The following is a 15000-nucleotide window of genomic DNA, read 5'->3' as shown; positions in this document are numbered from 1 at the left end:
CCACTCAGATAATACTGTTTATCTTTATGTGTAGCAGTGACGGCTCTCAAACCGAGGCCAGCACCACGGCAACGTAGCCACAAGCCCGTACCCCAAAATCGCCCCACGCCACCTCCGAAGCCAAAGCTCCAACGAACTGATGACATTAGTAACACAAAACCGAAAACAGTACACGCGTCGAACTGCAGCCAGAGGAGCAGTTCGGCTTCAAGCAACCCATGCAATTGTGGTGCGTTAGAAGAAACAACGGAAGTACCCATTCGCGGTTTGCCTTCACATCACGGAGTTTGTGGAGAAGAGACAACAGAGAGAGGGTCGTACAGCTACATTATGATACGTGGCAGTGAGAATCAAACTGGTAAGAAGCCTCAGAACCCAATATTTCCCGAAGACATGACGAAACGTGTCAACTCGGACGTAAGACAGAAGCAGAAAAAACGAGCTCCGGCGGTTTTGCCTCGTCCCTCGCACACGCTGTCTGATAAAGACGGCGAAGAGACATACATCGAGTTCACTGATGGCGGACAGGAAATCTCCGACGACGCGTTGACTGTCAGTCTGGAAGACGTCGAGTTTCAACATCATGATAGAAATGCATCGTACGATGACTCTAGCAACTGTCTTTATCAGAACATTGATTCGTATCCTGGAGACTACGAAAATATTACGGCAGATTTGATCGCTCCTGCTCACCAGTCTCCACCTACTGGAAGCAGCTGTGTGTCATCTCAGTCGGTTGGAAGCACGCGTCAACAGTCAATGAGGTCTAGCAAGTCATCGGAGCATTTGTATTTTAATGTGTTTGATGAGGGTCCATATGAAAATGTGCGTGGATCGTCATCGGGGTGGTGAGAGGCGAGGCGGAGTTGTGTATGTAGGTATGTGTGGGCGTGTCTGTAGATTGATGACTATTAGTTTTTATTTTGTTAATCAGGTAAATAGGTAATATGGCGAACATGTAACTATGAGTTGTAGATATTGATGAATGAAGTACTATTGTGTTGTGATGATCGAACACTCAAGTCTGTCTTATACCAACAACACAAGTTGCTTATTAATTAAGCCATTTCTATCTCTCCTGCATACATAGACATACATACATATATACCCATCTATGTATGTATGTATGTATGTATGTATGTTTGTATGTATGCATGTATGTATGTATGTATGTTTGTATGTATGTATGTTTGTATGTATGCATGCATGTACCTATGTATGTATGTATGTTTGTATGTATGCATGCATGTACCTATGTATCTATCTAGGTATGTATGTATGCATGTTTGTATGTATGTATGTATGTATGTATGTATGTATTTACATATGTTTGAGTCATCACAGTAATCAGTGGACATGCCATCATCATTTACATATGTATGTATGTATGTATGTACATGTATAATCTATATCTCATGTCTGGCACTTCATCTGTGGTTATGAGACGCATGAGTGACTTGATTGAGATGCATGAGCAACTTACAAAGAGACTTTCTATCAATTGTATTCGACCTTGGCTGTTAACAAAATCATAGCGTCCAACACGGATATCAACATTGAAGTCAACCTCGTTGCTAGCTATACAAACACACGACCAAAATACAAATGTGTTTGTGTAGTATTCAGGCAGTATGCTGGCGTTTTTGTCAATCAATTTATTATATGACATCAACGCTGGCAAGAATGGCAAGGACGATGACTAGTATGAGTATCACAATGATCACAACCACGAGAATCAGTTTCTTGTTCTTGTAGTGTGGGCTGGGTTTAGGCTGTCTGCGTGATTTCTTGAAGGTGCCGTCGTAATTCACAGCAAGATGCTCACCGAGAAGTGCAACGTGTTCTGCTTTTTTGGTAGTCTCGTTGACATATTGAATTACTCTCTTTTCTCTTTTGACCTAGATGACTGAAGAGTAAGACAAACAGCTACAAAGTTGTCTGTTTGTCAATAGTGATGTGAACTAACTATGTATAGGTTTGGCTAACTGTCTTGTCTCTCTCTCTCTCTCTCTCTCTCTCTCTCTCTCTCTCTCTCTCTCTCTCTCTCTCTCTCTCTCTCTCTCTCTCTCCTGTCCCAATTGCGCAAATCTCTACCAAACTGAAACTCTACAGAAACCAGCCCTATATAGGGCTGTACAGTAAAGCACATTAATAATTGTGTATATTGTTCATTCTCTTGACTTTCCTTGTATGTTCCAGTAAGCGGGATGTCTTCCTGGAAATCACTCTAGCGTTACATTGTTGTAACTGAACTGATAAACGTTGTCTCTGATATGTTCTAAATTGGATGCATTCTGATGACCGTCCTCATCATAAGACATGAGAGGAAGAGTCTTTAGAACTGTTGAGCCTCATCACCCCATCTGCCATAATGTTCAAGTACCAAAGGGATTGCTGTTGGTGCATACCCTCCTGGTAGCAGGTGGGCGTCATACTTTGTATGTTTGATCTTTTGTCGTCTGGATGTGGCAGCCCCATCAATATAGGCAGCTCTAGATAGAATATCTTTGTTGAATGGATGTGATAGAACAATGTCTAATTCTGCTGCTGTCATGCAGAATGATTCCGCAACATAGATGTCTGGCCTTCCACTGGAAGTGGTGTAGCGATCTTTAGGCTCAATGTAGTACGGTACATGTAACTGGCTGAGACAATCTGCCCACACAGAAACCATACAGTTGTGAGACCACACTGGTCCACCTCCAACTTTACAAGTCAACAGATGATACCCTTCTCTATCGATCGTTTTTCCACATTCACATTGGTAGTCATCTGCCAACAAGGGCAAGGGCATCGCCATCCCATCTGTCTGTCTGTCTGTCTGTTTACCTGCTTGTCTGCCTACCTGTCTGCCTACCTGTCTGCCTACCTACCTGCCTACATGTCTGTCTATGTGCATGTCTGTCTGTCTGTCTGTCTGTCTGTCTGTTTACCTGCCTGTCTGCCTAACTGTCTGCCTACCTACCTGCCTACATGTCTGTCTGTGTGCATGTCTGTCTGTCTGTCTTATTTCACTATTGAACACAAAAAGCAAAATTTTACAAGAACACTATAGGTAAAACTGCTGAGCTAAATGTCCATCTACTGAGACATACAGATTGAATACTACTAAAATTCTAATGAATGATGTTCTGAATGTCTCTTTCATTGTCGTCCAATTCTTCATTTCCCTCTGCAATTCTTCTAAGTTTTGTTAATATTACATTGGAATTGGACTTCTGAAGGCATATTGATAGTCTCTTTCTCCATTGTCCTCTAAACTGTGCTTCACTTGATCCACTTTCTACATCTCTCGATCTTTTGGCCAGCTGGTTCAAATAATTGTCTGCCTTTTCTCCCCAACAACCAAAATGTTCAAAAATCAATGGAATGAAGGTAGCTTTGCATGACCCTGGATGCTGTTGATTTGAATATTTATTTATTTTTTCTCCTCTTTTTGCAGCTGCAAATCTGTCCTCTCTCGATGCTCTTACCACTATATCGCTACTAAATGGGTGTGCCAGAGAGAAATCGAGTTCGACATTGGCACCTGTTCCTGAATCATATACTATGATGTCTGGTCTGTCTTCACTGTCTATATATTGATTCTTAGGTTCTTTTTTTTGTGATGCAGTTGCAAGTCCCTGAGACACTGACACCACTCTGCTACAAGATTATTGTGTTCCCACACAGGGCCTCCACCAAGGTTACAAGTGAGGAGATGGTAACCATCAGCATTCAGTTCCCTGCCACCGTTACAATGTGTTACACAAGAAATGAAAGGCATCGGTTGTCCTAGTCTCAGAAAAGCCGCTATCTGAAATTCATTCTTATCCATTGCGAACTTTTCTGAAGTAGGGACTGATTCTAACCAAGCTCCCGCACCTTTTCCTTGTAGAGATCTGTCTGTCTGTCTGTCTGTCTGTCTGTCTGTCTGTCTGTCTGTCTGTCCATTGACTACTTCAATCAATTATAAGCATTTTGTTCTCACCTGATCATCCAACATTTCTTGTATACCTTTGGGCATTCTTTTCGAGTACCGCCTCATTTCAATTGCCAGAACATCAGCAAACTCTTTATTCAACTCATACGGATTTGCCGTTTCCGTGCGCGTTAGCACGTTTGCCATAGAATTGAACTTCCGCCGGATCTCAAACAGAAAACCAAAAGCTTGGCTCTGGCTCGTCTCACAATCAGTGAGACACATAAACTTGATCCCATTGGATACAACAACATGGAAGAGATATTCATCGTTCGAATTCGAATATATCACTTCAGTGTCATGTGATGGGAGACTGGCGAGGATCTGCGACGCACTGGTACGCATTGAAATATTGTCAATGTGTGTCGTCTCTGAGTGCTCACACAACACAGTTGAAGAACGGGAGATGAGACTGTAAATGATTGGCATTTTTTCTGGCCTTCAATCTCTGCTCTATCTTTCGACCTGCAGTATGCATTCACGTCCGGCTGAAGCCATGGAAACAGTGCAGGACATGGCTGGATGTGCATGTGGGTAGGTGTGGTCTGACTTTGGCTGCTCCTTTGCTGCACGCACGCACGCACGCACGCAATGACAAATGGATAAGGAGCTGCCCTTAATTAAACGGTAATGCCCCCAGCCAGATGGCTGGGTTCCTGTGCACTAAGCAGGGGCTATGGGCCCTACTAAGTAATCTCCTGGAGCCTGGCCAGGTGCTCACAGGAGCACCGACTGCGACGCCAACTGTGGTGTGGGCACCCAAAGTCCCACCCGGACCCCAGTAGCTGATGGACTTTGTCACAGTCGGAGGCCTTTGCCACCCCAGTCAATGACCAGGTGCTCATTTATACTCCTGAGTCGAGAGAAGCAATTGTGTGTGAGTTTGTTGCCCAAGGAAATTATGCCATAGCTCGCCATCACTGAGACTTGAACTTGCAATCCTGCAAGGTCTCGGATGTTTCCATTCTCCAAACGCACTCTCTAACCAATTGAGCCACAGCACCACACACACACACACACACACACACACACACACACACACACACACACACACACACACATAATTATTATATTGTGCCAATGATGAAACTGTTTACAGTTAAGTTAACAGAGTCTTACAGACGTTCACAACGTTTTGTTAGTAGACCGCGTGATATTAAATTAAAGTGGAGACTCTGTGCTGTCAACTATACAGTTTTGCTCTTGAAACATCAACTACTACAAAAGAAAGACCCAACATGCAACTGACAACAATAAGAAATGCCCACTAAACTTTACAAAACCGGCAACAAAAGATATTAAATCCAGCCAGCATGCTCGCTTATTCATCGACTGTCAATTGCAGTTCATCATATGACATTAAGACCACCGAGAATGGCAAGAGTGATGACTCCTAGTACGAGTACAACGACTATCACAATCACAATTGTCCATTTCTTGTCCTGCCACCACAGGCTGCGTTTGAGTCTTGTGCTTGACTTTTGGAAGCTGTCGGCTGTCGATGACAACTCCTCTGTCTTGTCGACAAGAATCTCGATTTTTTCGCCTCGTTCGAGAACCTTTTCAATGTTTTGAGTCATGATATCCTTTACCTCATCAACCTACACCAAATAAGGATAAATAAAAGTCAAATATTGATATCTATGTCTCATGTCTGTCCATTTATTATTTGCTTTAAATTCATAATTAATTAATTAATTTACCTTAATTTACCTTAATTTACCTTACCTGATCTTGCAACACGGAAAGTTGGTCTCCTGGCACTCCTTTCGAATACCGTGTCATCTCAGTTGCCAGTACATTAGCAAAGTCTCTGTTCAACTCGTACGAATTTGCCGTCTTAGCGCGCGTTAGCAGATTAGACGCACCGGAAGTGAATTTGCGTTGTATCTCAAATAGGAAGCCAAACGCCTGCCTCCGACTCATTTCACGATCAGTGAGACACATGAAGGTTATTCCATCTGATACGACGATGTGGAAGAGATATTCGTCACTCGAATACGTCACTTTCGTGTCATTCGAAGGAAGACGACCGAGTATCTGAGTGGCGATCGTCGAGAAGTTGCCTGTCATCTCCGTGTGCTCGCACAGCACTGTTGATGAACGAGCAACGAGACTGTAGAAGATCGGCATTCTGTCAACAGATTCCGCAATACAGCAAATAGATCCCGGATGTAAATAAATCCCGTATGTTGACATTCCACAGTAAGCCTCACAGTAATGAATGTAGTCTCAAATTACTTACTTTACACACACACACACACACACACACACACACACACACACACACACACACACACACACACACACACACACACACACACACACACACACACACACACACACACACACACACACACACACACACACACACACACACACACAAACAAACACAAACACGCGCGCGCACACACACTTAACTTCACTTCACGCTGTCTTCATTCCAATGAGAAACGATGCAGGCCAAGGTCACCATAGGCTATATCGGAAATAACTACAGAGACAAAGATGCTCAGCTTGGTGGTAGACTTAATCTTCCTCTAGATCTGGTGCCAAAGGATGCGGTTAGGTGACCCATATGACTGAGATGCTTTGGTGATCCGTGTTGATATCCCAACGTCCAAGGTGCAATTGTTAGAAAGATAACTTCCAAGGTACTGAAAAGATGGTACCACCTCAATGGGATCACAATCAGGATGCAGAGAAATGTGAGATGGAGGATGGGCATCAGCTCCAGGTAGGACAGCTAGAAGCTTCATCTTCTTGTAGTTGATGGTAAGCCCGTGTGATGGCAAGACAAATCCAGAGATTCCAGCAAGGTAGATAGACTTTCATAAGAATCAGATATCAATGCCATATCATCAGCATATTCAAGGTCTGAATATGCTGATGAATGGCATTGATATCTGATTCTTATAAAAGTCTATCTTCACACACACACACACACACACACACACACACACACACACACACACACACACACACACACACACACACACACACACACACACACACACACCTCCGATCCTCCTCCTCCTCCTCCTCCTCCTCCTCCTCCCGTATTGCTTCCGTCTAAACGGACACGCTACCCCTTCAGTGATGACAAAGACAAAGTCATAAAAGAGTTTTCCCATGACTAACGATGCATTTATGTTGCATAGCCTCCTTTTGCTTCGAAAGTACTTCTTACATGTCTGGCATTCAATGGCTTCTTTTGCTGATGTATAGGTTTTTCTCTTTCAGCAATGCATTTGTGTCTTTTCAAGTCGCTAATGCGCCTGAAGCCTCTGTGGCATTCAGGGCAGACAACAGTTTGTAAATCAACTTTGCCAGATGACACTTGACTAGACCCCAGACAGACATGGTAATGGTCTCTCCAGGCAGATCTTGATTATATTTGCTAAGTCATACCAACAGCTTTCTGGAATGTTCAGATCAATTATCTTTTTCCTAATTATGTCTTTCCAGCGTTTCTTAGGGCCACCTTGTGATAACCACCCACAGAAGCACATCTTGGGAATTCGATGGCTGGGCATTTGAGACCATTACAATGGCTGGGCAACCATTGCATACGTTGTCTTATAAGTTTGATATTTATAGTGTCAGGATCTCCCCATCTTTGTTTTATTGTTTCATTTGAGATATGATTTTCCCACTGTGTTGTGATAGAGATTCCAAGACACGACCGGAGACATCTATTATGAAAGAGTTCAATTTCTGAAGATGTTTCTTCAAAGGGGTCCACGATAATAGTGAAGAGAGCACACGAGCATCATATACTTTGCATTTTGTCAATATAGTCAGATTTTTATCCTCAAGCACAGCTTTACGTAAAGCTCCAAATGTCTTGGATGCTTTCATAATTCTGCAATCTACATCCAAGTCTAATTTTCCTGAAGCTTCAATTGTGGCTCAAGATATGTGAAATCTCATACATATTCAATGTCACCATGTTTAGTATGTATGGGAATGCAATCTTTGCAACATACCTCCCTACTTGCAGCCATCACCTTAGTTTTTGGGATGCTCAGTGATAAACCAAAATCTTGGCTTGTCTTCACACACACACACACACACACACACACACACACACACACACACACACACACACACACACACACACACACACACACACACACACACACACACACACACACACACACACACACACACACTATTTTGTTACAATTACCTTAGTCATTGCATTTTGAAGGAATCAGTAGTCTTAGTAAACTTAAAATTAATTAAGTTGTCTAGATAATTGAAAGCGAAATATTTTAGGGACAACTCCAATCTTAAATCAAATTTGCAAGTCTAACACTGATTATTCCAGTTTCACTAGAGCAGATATTTAAAGGTATTATTGTAAGGGCAAACTTTGCACAGGAAGTGTCAGTCCACACTAAATTTCTAAAAAATCATTTAATTAATTAATTTTTATCATTTAATTAATTTTTTATCATTTTAATTAATTTTATTATTTACTTAATTTTATTATTTAATTAATTTTAATCATTTAATTAATTTTTATCATTTAATTAATTTTTATCATTTTAATCATTTTTATTATTTAATTAATTTTTATCATTTTAATTATTTTTATCATTTAATTAATTTTTATCATTTTAATTTTTTAATTAATTTTTATCATTTTAATTATTTTTATCATTTAATTAATTTTATCATTTCAATTATTTTTTATCATTTTAATTAATTTTATCATTTTAATTAATTTTTATCATTTCAATTAATTTTTTAATCATCTAACTAATTAAATCGGGAGCAATCCCTTTATAACAACAAGTAAACATCTCAATAAACAACCAATATAAATTTTTATTACGTCAGCAAATGACACAAGAACACAAACCGCCAATGACAGGACATTTCCAGTCATCCGGGAATTCAATTAACCTACTCATATCCTATACTTAGCACACGCGTCACGTCGGGACTGTTGTTGCTACGCATGACAAAGCAGTTTGATAACTACGTCAGACGAGCGACTAAATTTATAATTGCAACCTACACAACTCGGATCTTTTCAACACTAGCGATTCATTCAACTTTCAACAGCAACGGCTGATCGACATTTTTCTCATTTTTCTCTCAACCGGCGAGCGCCAGACGGACAAATGGCGTCTTATCTAAACAAACACAACTACCAGCGTCTACTGTCCGAGGATGACGCTCAACCTCCAGACTATTTCGGCAGGACGGGCGGAAAACGAAACGGCAGCGGCCATTCTGAGTGGACACGCATCGACGATCTCGACCAATTCTTCACACAAGTTTACGTTTACTATAACCGTCTCGGATTTCTCTGTATCTCCGTCGAGGAGCTCTTCCAGTTGGTGTAAGACGCGAAATTCCATACTTGCTACATGGTGGCTACGTCACGTGACCTGTTGTTTCTGGTTTTAGTCAATTTGCGTTCATTGTGTTTGTGACTCTGCTGCTCGGTGTGGCGACTGATTATCACTTTTTGTTTAATTACGGGGTGAAGGAGACGGTGGAGTATGTGGATGAGAATGAGACAAGGCATTCGAATGTCGTCTTGTTGTATGAGGGACAGTCGATATTCGATGCGATTGACTTTGGGAGATTTCAGAGACTGAGGTGAGATAGGAGGGACGCTTGCAACCGTGTGGTATTTGTAGTACGTGAGAATGCTCCGGTACCACTTCAGTTGCATTTAAGCTAAACCGTCTGTATGTCTGTTTGTCTGTTTACTTGCTTGCCAGTCTGACTGTCTGTCTGTCTGTCTGTTTGTCTGTCTGTTTGTCTGTCTGTCTGTTTGTCTGTCTGTCTTTTGTCTGTTTGTCTGTTTGTCTGTTTGTTTGTCTCTGTTTGTCTGTTTACTTGCTTGCCTGTCTGACTGTTTGTCTGTCTGTCTGTCTGTCTGCTTGTCTGTCCATTTATCCATCCAGTTGTTTGTCTGTTTGTCTGTTTACTTGCTTGCCTGTCTGACTGTCTGTCTGTCTGTTTGTCTGTCTGTTTGTCTGTTTGTCTGTCTGTCTTTTCGTCTGTCTGTCTGTCTGTTTGTCTGTTCGTCTGTTTGTCTGTCTGTTTGTCTGTTTACTTGCTTGCCTGTCTGACTGTTTGTCTGTTTACTTGCTTGTCTGTCTGACTGTTTGTCTGTTTGTCTGTCTGTCTGTTTGTCTGTCCGTCTGTTTGTTTGTCTGTCTGTCTGCTTATCTGTCCATTTATCCATCCAGTTGTTTGTCTGTTTGTCTGTTTACTTGCTTGCCTGTCTGGCTGTTTGTCTGTCTCTGTCTGTCTGTTTGTCTGTCCATCTGTTTGTTTGTCTGTGTGTCTGTTTGTCTGTCCATTTAATCATCCAGTTGTCTGTTTGTCTGTCTGTCTGCTTGTCTGCCCATTTATCCATCCAGTTGTCTGTCTGTCTTTCTGTCTGTCTGTGTGTCTGTCTGTCTTTCTGTCTTTCTGTTTGTCGTCTGTCAGTCATTCAATAAAACACATACATGTTGTTGTTCTTAAAATGCACTTCTCTATACAACAATCAATTGATATTAACTCAATATAAATATTTAGTGATGATCAAGTGGTCGGTATTGTGGTTTGTCTGCTTGTTGCTGGTCTCTTTTGGCTTGCTCGTGGTATCTATGGACTTCGCAAGGTTTGGGAAGCTTTTCACATCAGGAGATTTTATGCTGACTATCTCAAGATCACTGATGTGAGTAACAGTGTATTGGAATTCTAAGATAATGTCTGCTGATGTGCTTACATTTTGTCTGCTTGTTTTGTTGCCATTTATTCATTTGTTTGGTTGTTGCTTGTCATTTGTCTGTATGTTGTTTGTCTGTACGTTGTTTGTCTGTTTGTCTGTATGTTTGTTTGTCTGTCTGTTTGTCTGTCTTTCTTTCTGTTTGTCTGTCTGTCTGTTTGTTTGTTTGTCTATCTGTCTGTCTGTTTGTTTGTTTGTCTATCTGTCTGTCTGTTTGTTTGTCTGTCTGTCTGTCTGTTTGTCTGTCTGTCTGTCTGTCTGTCTGTTTGTCTGTCTGTTTGTCTGTCTGTTTGTCTGTCTGTCTGTTGTTTGTCTGTTTGTCTGTTTGTCTATATGTTGTTTGTTTGTTTGTCTGTCTGTTTGTCTGTCTTTCTTTCTGTTTGTCTGTCTGTCTGTTTTTTTGTTTGTCTGTATGTTGTTTGTCTGTATGTTGTTTGTTTTTCTGTTTGTTGTTTGTATGTCTGTTGTTTGTTTGTTTGTTTGTTTGTTTGTTATTTGCCTGTATGTTGTTTGTTTGTTTGTTGTTTGCTTGTATGTTTGTTGTTTGTCTGTTTGTTGTTTGTTAGTCTGTATGTTGTTTGCCGTTTGTCTGTTTGTGTGTTTGTTGTTTGTCTGTCTGTTTGTTGTTTGTCTATTTGTCTTTTGTTGTTTGTCTGTCTGTTTGTTGTTTGCCTATGTGCGTGTGTTGTCAAATTGTCTGTTTGAGGAATTTCATGGCATGCAGTCAACCATTTTTTTTCATTTAGTCGGACTTGCCCAACAAGACTTGGTCAGATGTAGTCAATGCCTTGGTAAGATGCCAAGAAGATTTATCTCTTTGTGTGAAGAAAGAGATGCTGACAGAACTCGGTGAGATACACAACGTTTGGCAACAATGCCCACAGACACTAACGAGGCAGATAGACCACAATTTATACTTAAACGTTGAATAAGCAGATAAGAAAGCAACAACACATGGCTGTGAGGTATTGCCACCATGCCCATTATGTACAAATTTATATCAATTATGTATTATTTATATTTCTTTATTTACTTATTTTGTAATTAATTAATTAATTATTTTTTATTATTTATTTATTTGTTGATTGTTGCTTGTCATTTGTCTGTATGTTGTTTGTCTGTATGTTGTCTGTCTGTTTGTGTGTCTGTTTGTCTGTCTGTGTGTCTGTCTTTCTGTCTGTTTGTCTGTCTGTTTGTTTGTTTGTCTGTCTGTTTGTTTGTCTGTCTGTCTTTGTTTGTCTGTATGTTGTTTGTTTGTCCACAACAATGCCTACAGACACTAATGAGGCAGATAGACCACAATTTATACTTAAACGTTGAATAAGCAGATAAGAAAGCAACAACGCATGGCTGTGAGGTATTGCCACCATGCCCCATTATGTACAAATTTATATCAATTATGTATTATGTATTTATTTATTTACTTATTTTGTAATTAATTAATTAATTAATTTTATTATTTATTTATTTGTTGATCCATGCCACTACCTGTGCTTACGTGTTGCACTACTCTCTGTTTGCGTTGTCTTTGCACTTTAAAAATCTGTAATAACTTCTACGCAATAGGGCAGGCAGTGACGATCTTGGTATCATTCAAAACCACAAGTTCCCGAATTTTTTATAGTTAAGCCCAGTTCACAGTACGACGCTGGGCGCGAGCATCCTGGAGTGTCAGCGTCACACTGTGAACATGTCAGCGTCTGCGACGCTCGCATGCCGCCAGGTGAGCGTCCACAATGCTGGAATAGAGAAAAGTTCTAATCGAGCGTCCTAGCCGGAAGTGACCCAGCGTTCAATGACATCACGTGCTCATTTTCAACCAATCAAAAGTCAGTTAGAGCAACTGGGCTTATCCAAGATATTCTATTCATTAACTGGCATCGATCATTGGTTCGTCGATGAAAGTTTTCATTGAGTGTGTGTGTGTGTGGCTTTCCCTGTGTTTGGCAAGTTTAGTCAAAGGACTACACGTACCTAAGAATGAAAGAAAAACGCTTGAGACTACGTCACAGCAGCAACGAAAGTAAAATGTTTCTATGTCTGTCGCAAGTGCATTGTACACACGTTGTTACTTTGCACCGCCAGACCACTGCCGCAGTGTGTTCTTTGTGCGATGGATGCTCGTCAGACGCAATACTGTGAATGGTACAGCACCAGCGTCTTCGCTGATGCTCGTGAACATCCTTTTCAGCGTCCAGGACGCTCGCAGAACGCTGAGCCAGCGTCGTACTGCAAACCAGGCTTTAGGGTAACGAAGGCATATGTATTACACAGGCGGTTTGATAAGGCTTTTGCATATCAAGAGTCGTTAGGGTTCTAAACTCATTAAGAAGGGTTGGTCTTACAACAAGAATGCTGCTAATAGAGGAAGTAGCCAATTAGCAAGGTTACTAAACGGTCCGCTGCCTTGACATCAACACAGTTGCTCTTGTTTCGCGAGTAGTTGATTGATATTTCTGACTCCTCTTCTCGTTCTGTTTCGTCTTGATAGCCTGCGACTTCCTCTACTGTTACCTAACATCTTTGTATTGTAATATGATCTCTAGAATGTACAGTTAATGGGATATCACTTAACATCTGAGTGTGGTAAACAAATACTGCTGCATCATTAGTCACTTCTGAGCACAAAGTCAACATAGAGGATTGGGCATCAGAGAGAATTTCTAGTCAGGATGTTCTACTCTAAGTATTGGAACAGCGATGCATTGACTAGATGATATGATTTTAACAGACAGACGGACAGACAAACAGGCAGACAGACAGACATGTAGACAGACAGGCAGGCAGGCAGATGGACAGACAGACAGACTAATAGACAGACAGATAGACAGACAGACACACAGACCGACAGACAGACAGACAGACAGAGGCAGGCAGGCAGATGGATGGACAGACAGACAGACAGATAGACAGACAGACACACAGACCGACAAACAAACAGACAGACAGACAGACATACAAATAGACAGACAGACACACAGACCAACAAACAGACTGACAGACAGACAGACAGACAGAGGCAGGCAGGCAGATGGATGGACAGACAGACAGACAAACAGACAGACAAACAGTAAATTTTGTCTTCTTGCAGACATTGTGCATCGCATTTTAAGACGACACAACTACTTGATTGCAATGCAGAACAAGGGCGTCATCAATCACGTCTACAACTTTCCCCTAATCGGACAACGGTACATTCCACTGTGATGACATCATCACGTACATTATTTGTCACTAAAACTTTTTCTTTATCGTTTGTGTCTACAGCACTTTCTTGACTGAAGGAATGAAATTCAATCTGAAACTGATCTTATTTAGTGATCCATTTGCAACTCGATGGCAACTCAGAGAAGAATACAAACGATCCACAAACAGGTGACACATCCCATGCACTAGTCTGTCTGTCTGTCAGCACGTCAGTCGTTTTGCTCGTCTGTTTGTCAGTCAGTTTGTCTGTCAGTTTGTCTGTCTGTTTATGTGTGGCTGTATCCCTGCCTTGCCTGACATAATAGTTTAATATTTTAATTAATTGTTTATTGTTTAATAATTTGTTTAATTAATGTTTTAATTTTTATTAAAATTATAATTAAAATTAATTCTTTATTAATTATTTATTAATTATTTATTATTTATTATTAATTATTAATTATTTATTTATTATTAATTATTTATTATTTATTATTAATTATTTATTATTAATTATTTATTATTTATTATTTATTAACTATTTGTTAATTACAAATTAATTAATTATTAATTAATTATTAATTAATTATGTATTAGTTATTTATTAATTAATTATTTATTAATTATTAATTAGTTATTTATTATTTAATTATTAATTAATTATTAATTAATTATTATCTATTAATTATTAATTAATTATTTATTTATTTATTACAAATTAATTTATTATTATGTATTAATTATAGTTGTTCTTTATTCATCTAATTGTAATCAGCAACTCTTTAACCCATCATTGATATCAATTTTTGCAATGCATATCTAACACACACGTGTTTGTTCCTTTACAGAGTTGCATTGGCTGAAAGGTGACGTCTGTAGACGATTTGTGGTCACATTACTCCATGCTAATTGATCAATAATAATTAATGAATTTTAGAATGTCAAGTCGCTTCTTCTGGATTGGTCTTCTCAATCTCGTTCTTTGTCCGTTTGTATTGCTGTGGCAAGTTCTCTATTCGTTCTTTACGTATGCCGAGGTGTGAGTTCATGAGTGTGTGAGCAAGTTTCATTTGTTTGTAATCCGGATTTGATTTTTGATGTAGAGTAT

General features: G+C 40.0%; 4 protein-coding genes across 5 annotated transcripts in view; 2 read left to right on the top strand and 2 right to left on the bottom strand.

Moving 5' to 3' along the window:
- The window catches only part of LOC134193260 (uncharacterized), a 14367-nt gene extending 13360 nt beyond the window's left edge, over nt 1-1007 (top strand). Inside the window, exon 12 of the mRNA XM_062662083.1 lies at nt 35-1007. Coding sequence (XP_062518067.1) covers nt 35-852 — 818 coding nt within the window. The 3' untranslated portion in view covers nt 853-1007. The remainder of the gene's footprint in view (nt 1-34) is intronic.
- A 411-nt stretch (nt 1008-1418) lies between these two features.
- On the bottom strand, nt 1419-4504 carry LOC134193278 (vesicle-associated membrane protein 7-like). 2 transcript variants are annotated; one of them, XM_062662102.1, is made up of 2 exons: nt 3971-4504; nt 1419-1898 (listed from the first exon to the last, which is right to left on the bottom strand). In XM_062662102.1, exons 1-2 carry the CDS (start codon nt 4388-4390, stop codon nt 1659-1661), a joined length of 660 nt encoding a protein of 219 aa, XP_062518086.1. In that variant the 5' UTR covers nt 4391-4504; the 3' UTR covers nt 1419-1658. The 2 variants fall into 2 exon arrangements, with proteins under 2 accessions (XP_062518086.1, XP_062518087.1); XM_062662103.1 differs by lacking the exon at nt 1419-1898 and adding an exon at nt 2108-2655.
- A 638-nt stretch (nt 4505-5142) lies between these two features.
- LOC134193038 (vesicle-associated membrane protein 7-like) lies at nt 5143-6148 on the bottom strand. The gene is made up of 2 exons (XM_062661819.1): nt 5690-6148; nt 5143-5562 (listed from the first exon to the last, which is right to left on the bottom strand). The coding sequence occupies exons 1-2, from the start codon at nt 6092-6094 to the stop codon at nt 5311-5313; spliced, it is 657 nt and encodes a 218-aa protein (XP_062517803.1). The 5' UTR covers nt 6095-6148; the 3' UTR covers nt 5143-5310.
- Nucleotides 6149-8882: 2734 nt separating this feature from the next.
- The window catches only part of LOC134192779 (autophagy-related protein 9A-like), an 11951-nt gene continuing 5833 nt past the window's right edge, over nt 8883-15000 (top strand). Inside the window, exons 1-9 of the mRNA XM_062661531.1 lie at nt 8883-9317; nt 9386-9580; nt 10514-10655; nt 11453-11555; nt 13798-13897; nt 13974-14081; nt 14741-14758; nt 14830-14929; nt 14996-15000. The exon at nt 14996-15000 is cut by the window's right edge and continues 36 nt beyond it. Coding sequence (XP_062517515.1) covers nt 9097-9317; nt 9386-9580; nt 10514-10655; nt 11453-11555; nt 13798-13897; nt 13974-14081; nt 14741-14758; nt 14830-14929; nt 14996-15000 — 992 coding nt within the window. The 5' untranslated portion in view covers nt 8883-9096. The remainder of the gene's footprint in view (nt 9318-9385; nt 9581-10513; nt 10656-11452; nt 11556-13797; nt 13898-13973; nt 14082-14740; nt 14759-14829; nt 14930-14995) is intronic.

The sequence above is a fragment of the Corticium candelabrum genome, chromosome 17 (assembly GCF_963422355.1).
Source record: "Corticium candelabrum chromosome 17, ooCorCand1.1, whole genome shotgun sequence".
Classification (NCBI taxonomy): domain Eukaryota; kingdom Metazoa; phylum Porifera; class Homoscleromorpha; order Homosclerophorida; family Plakinidae; genus Corticium; species Corticium candelabrum.
This window is presented reverse-complemented; position numbering and strand designations above follow the sequence as displayed.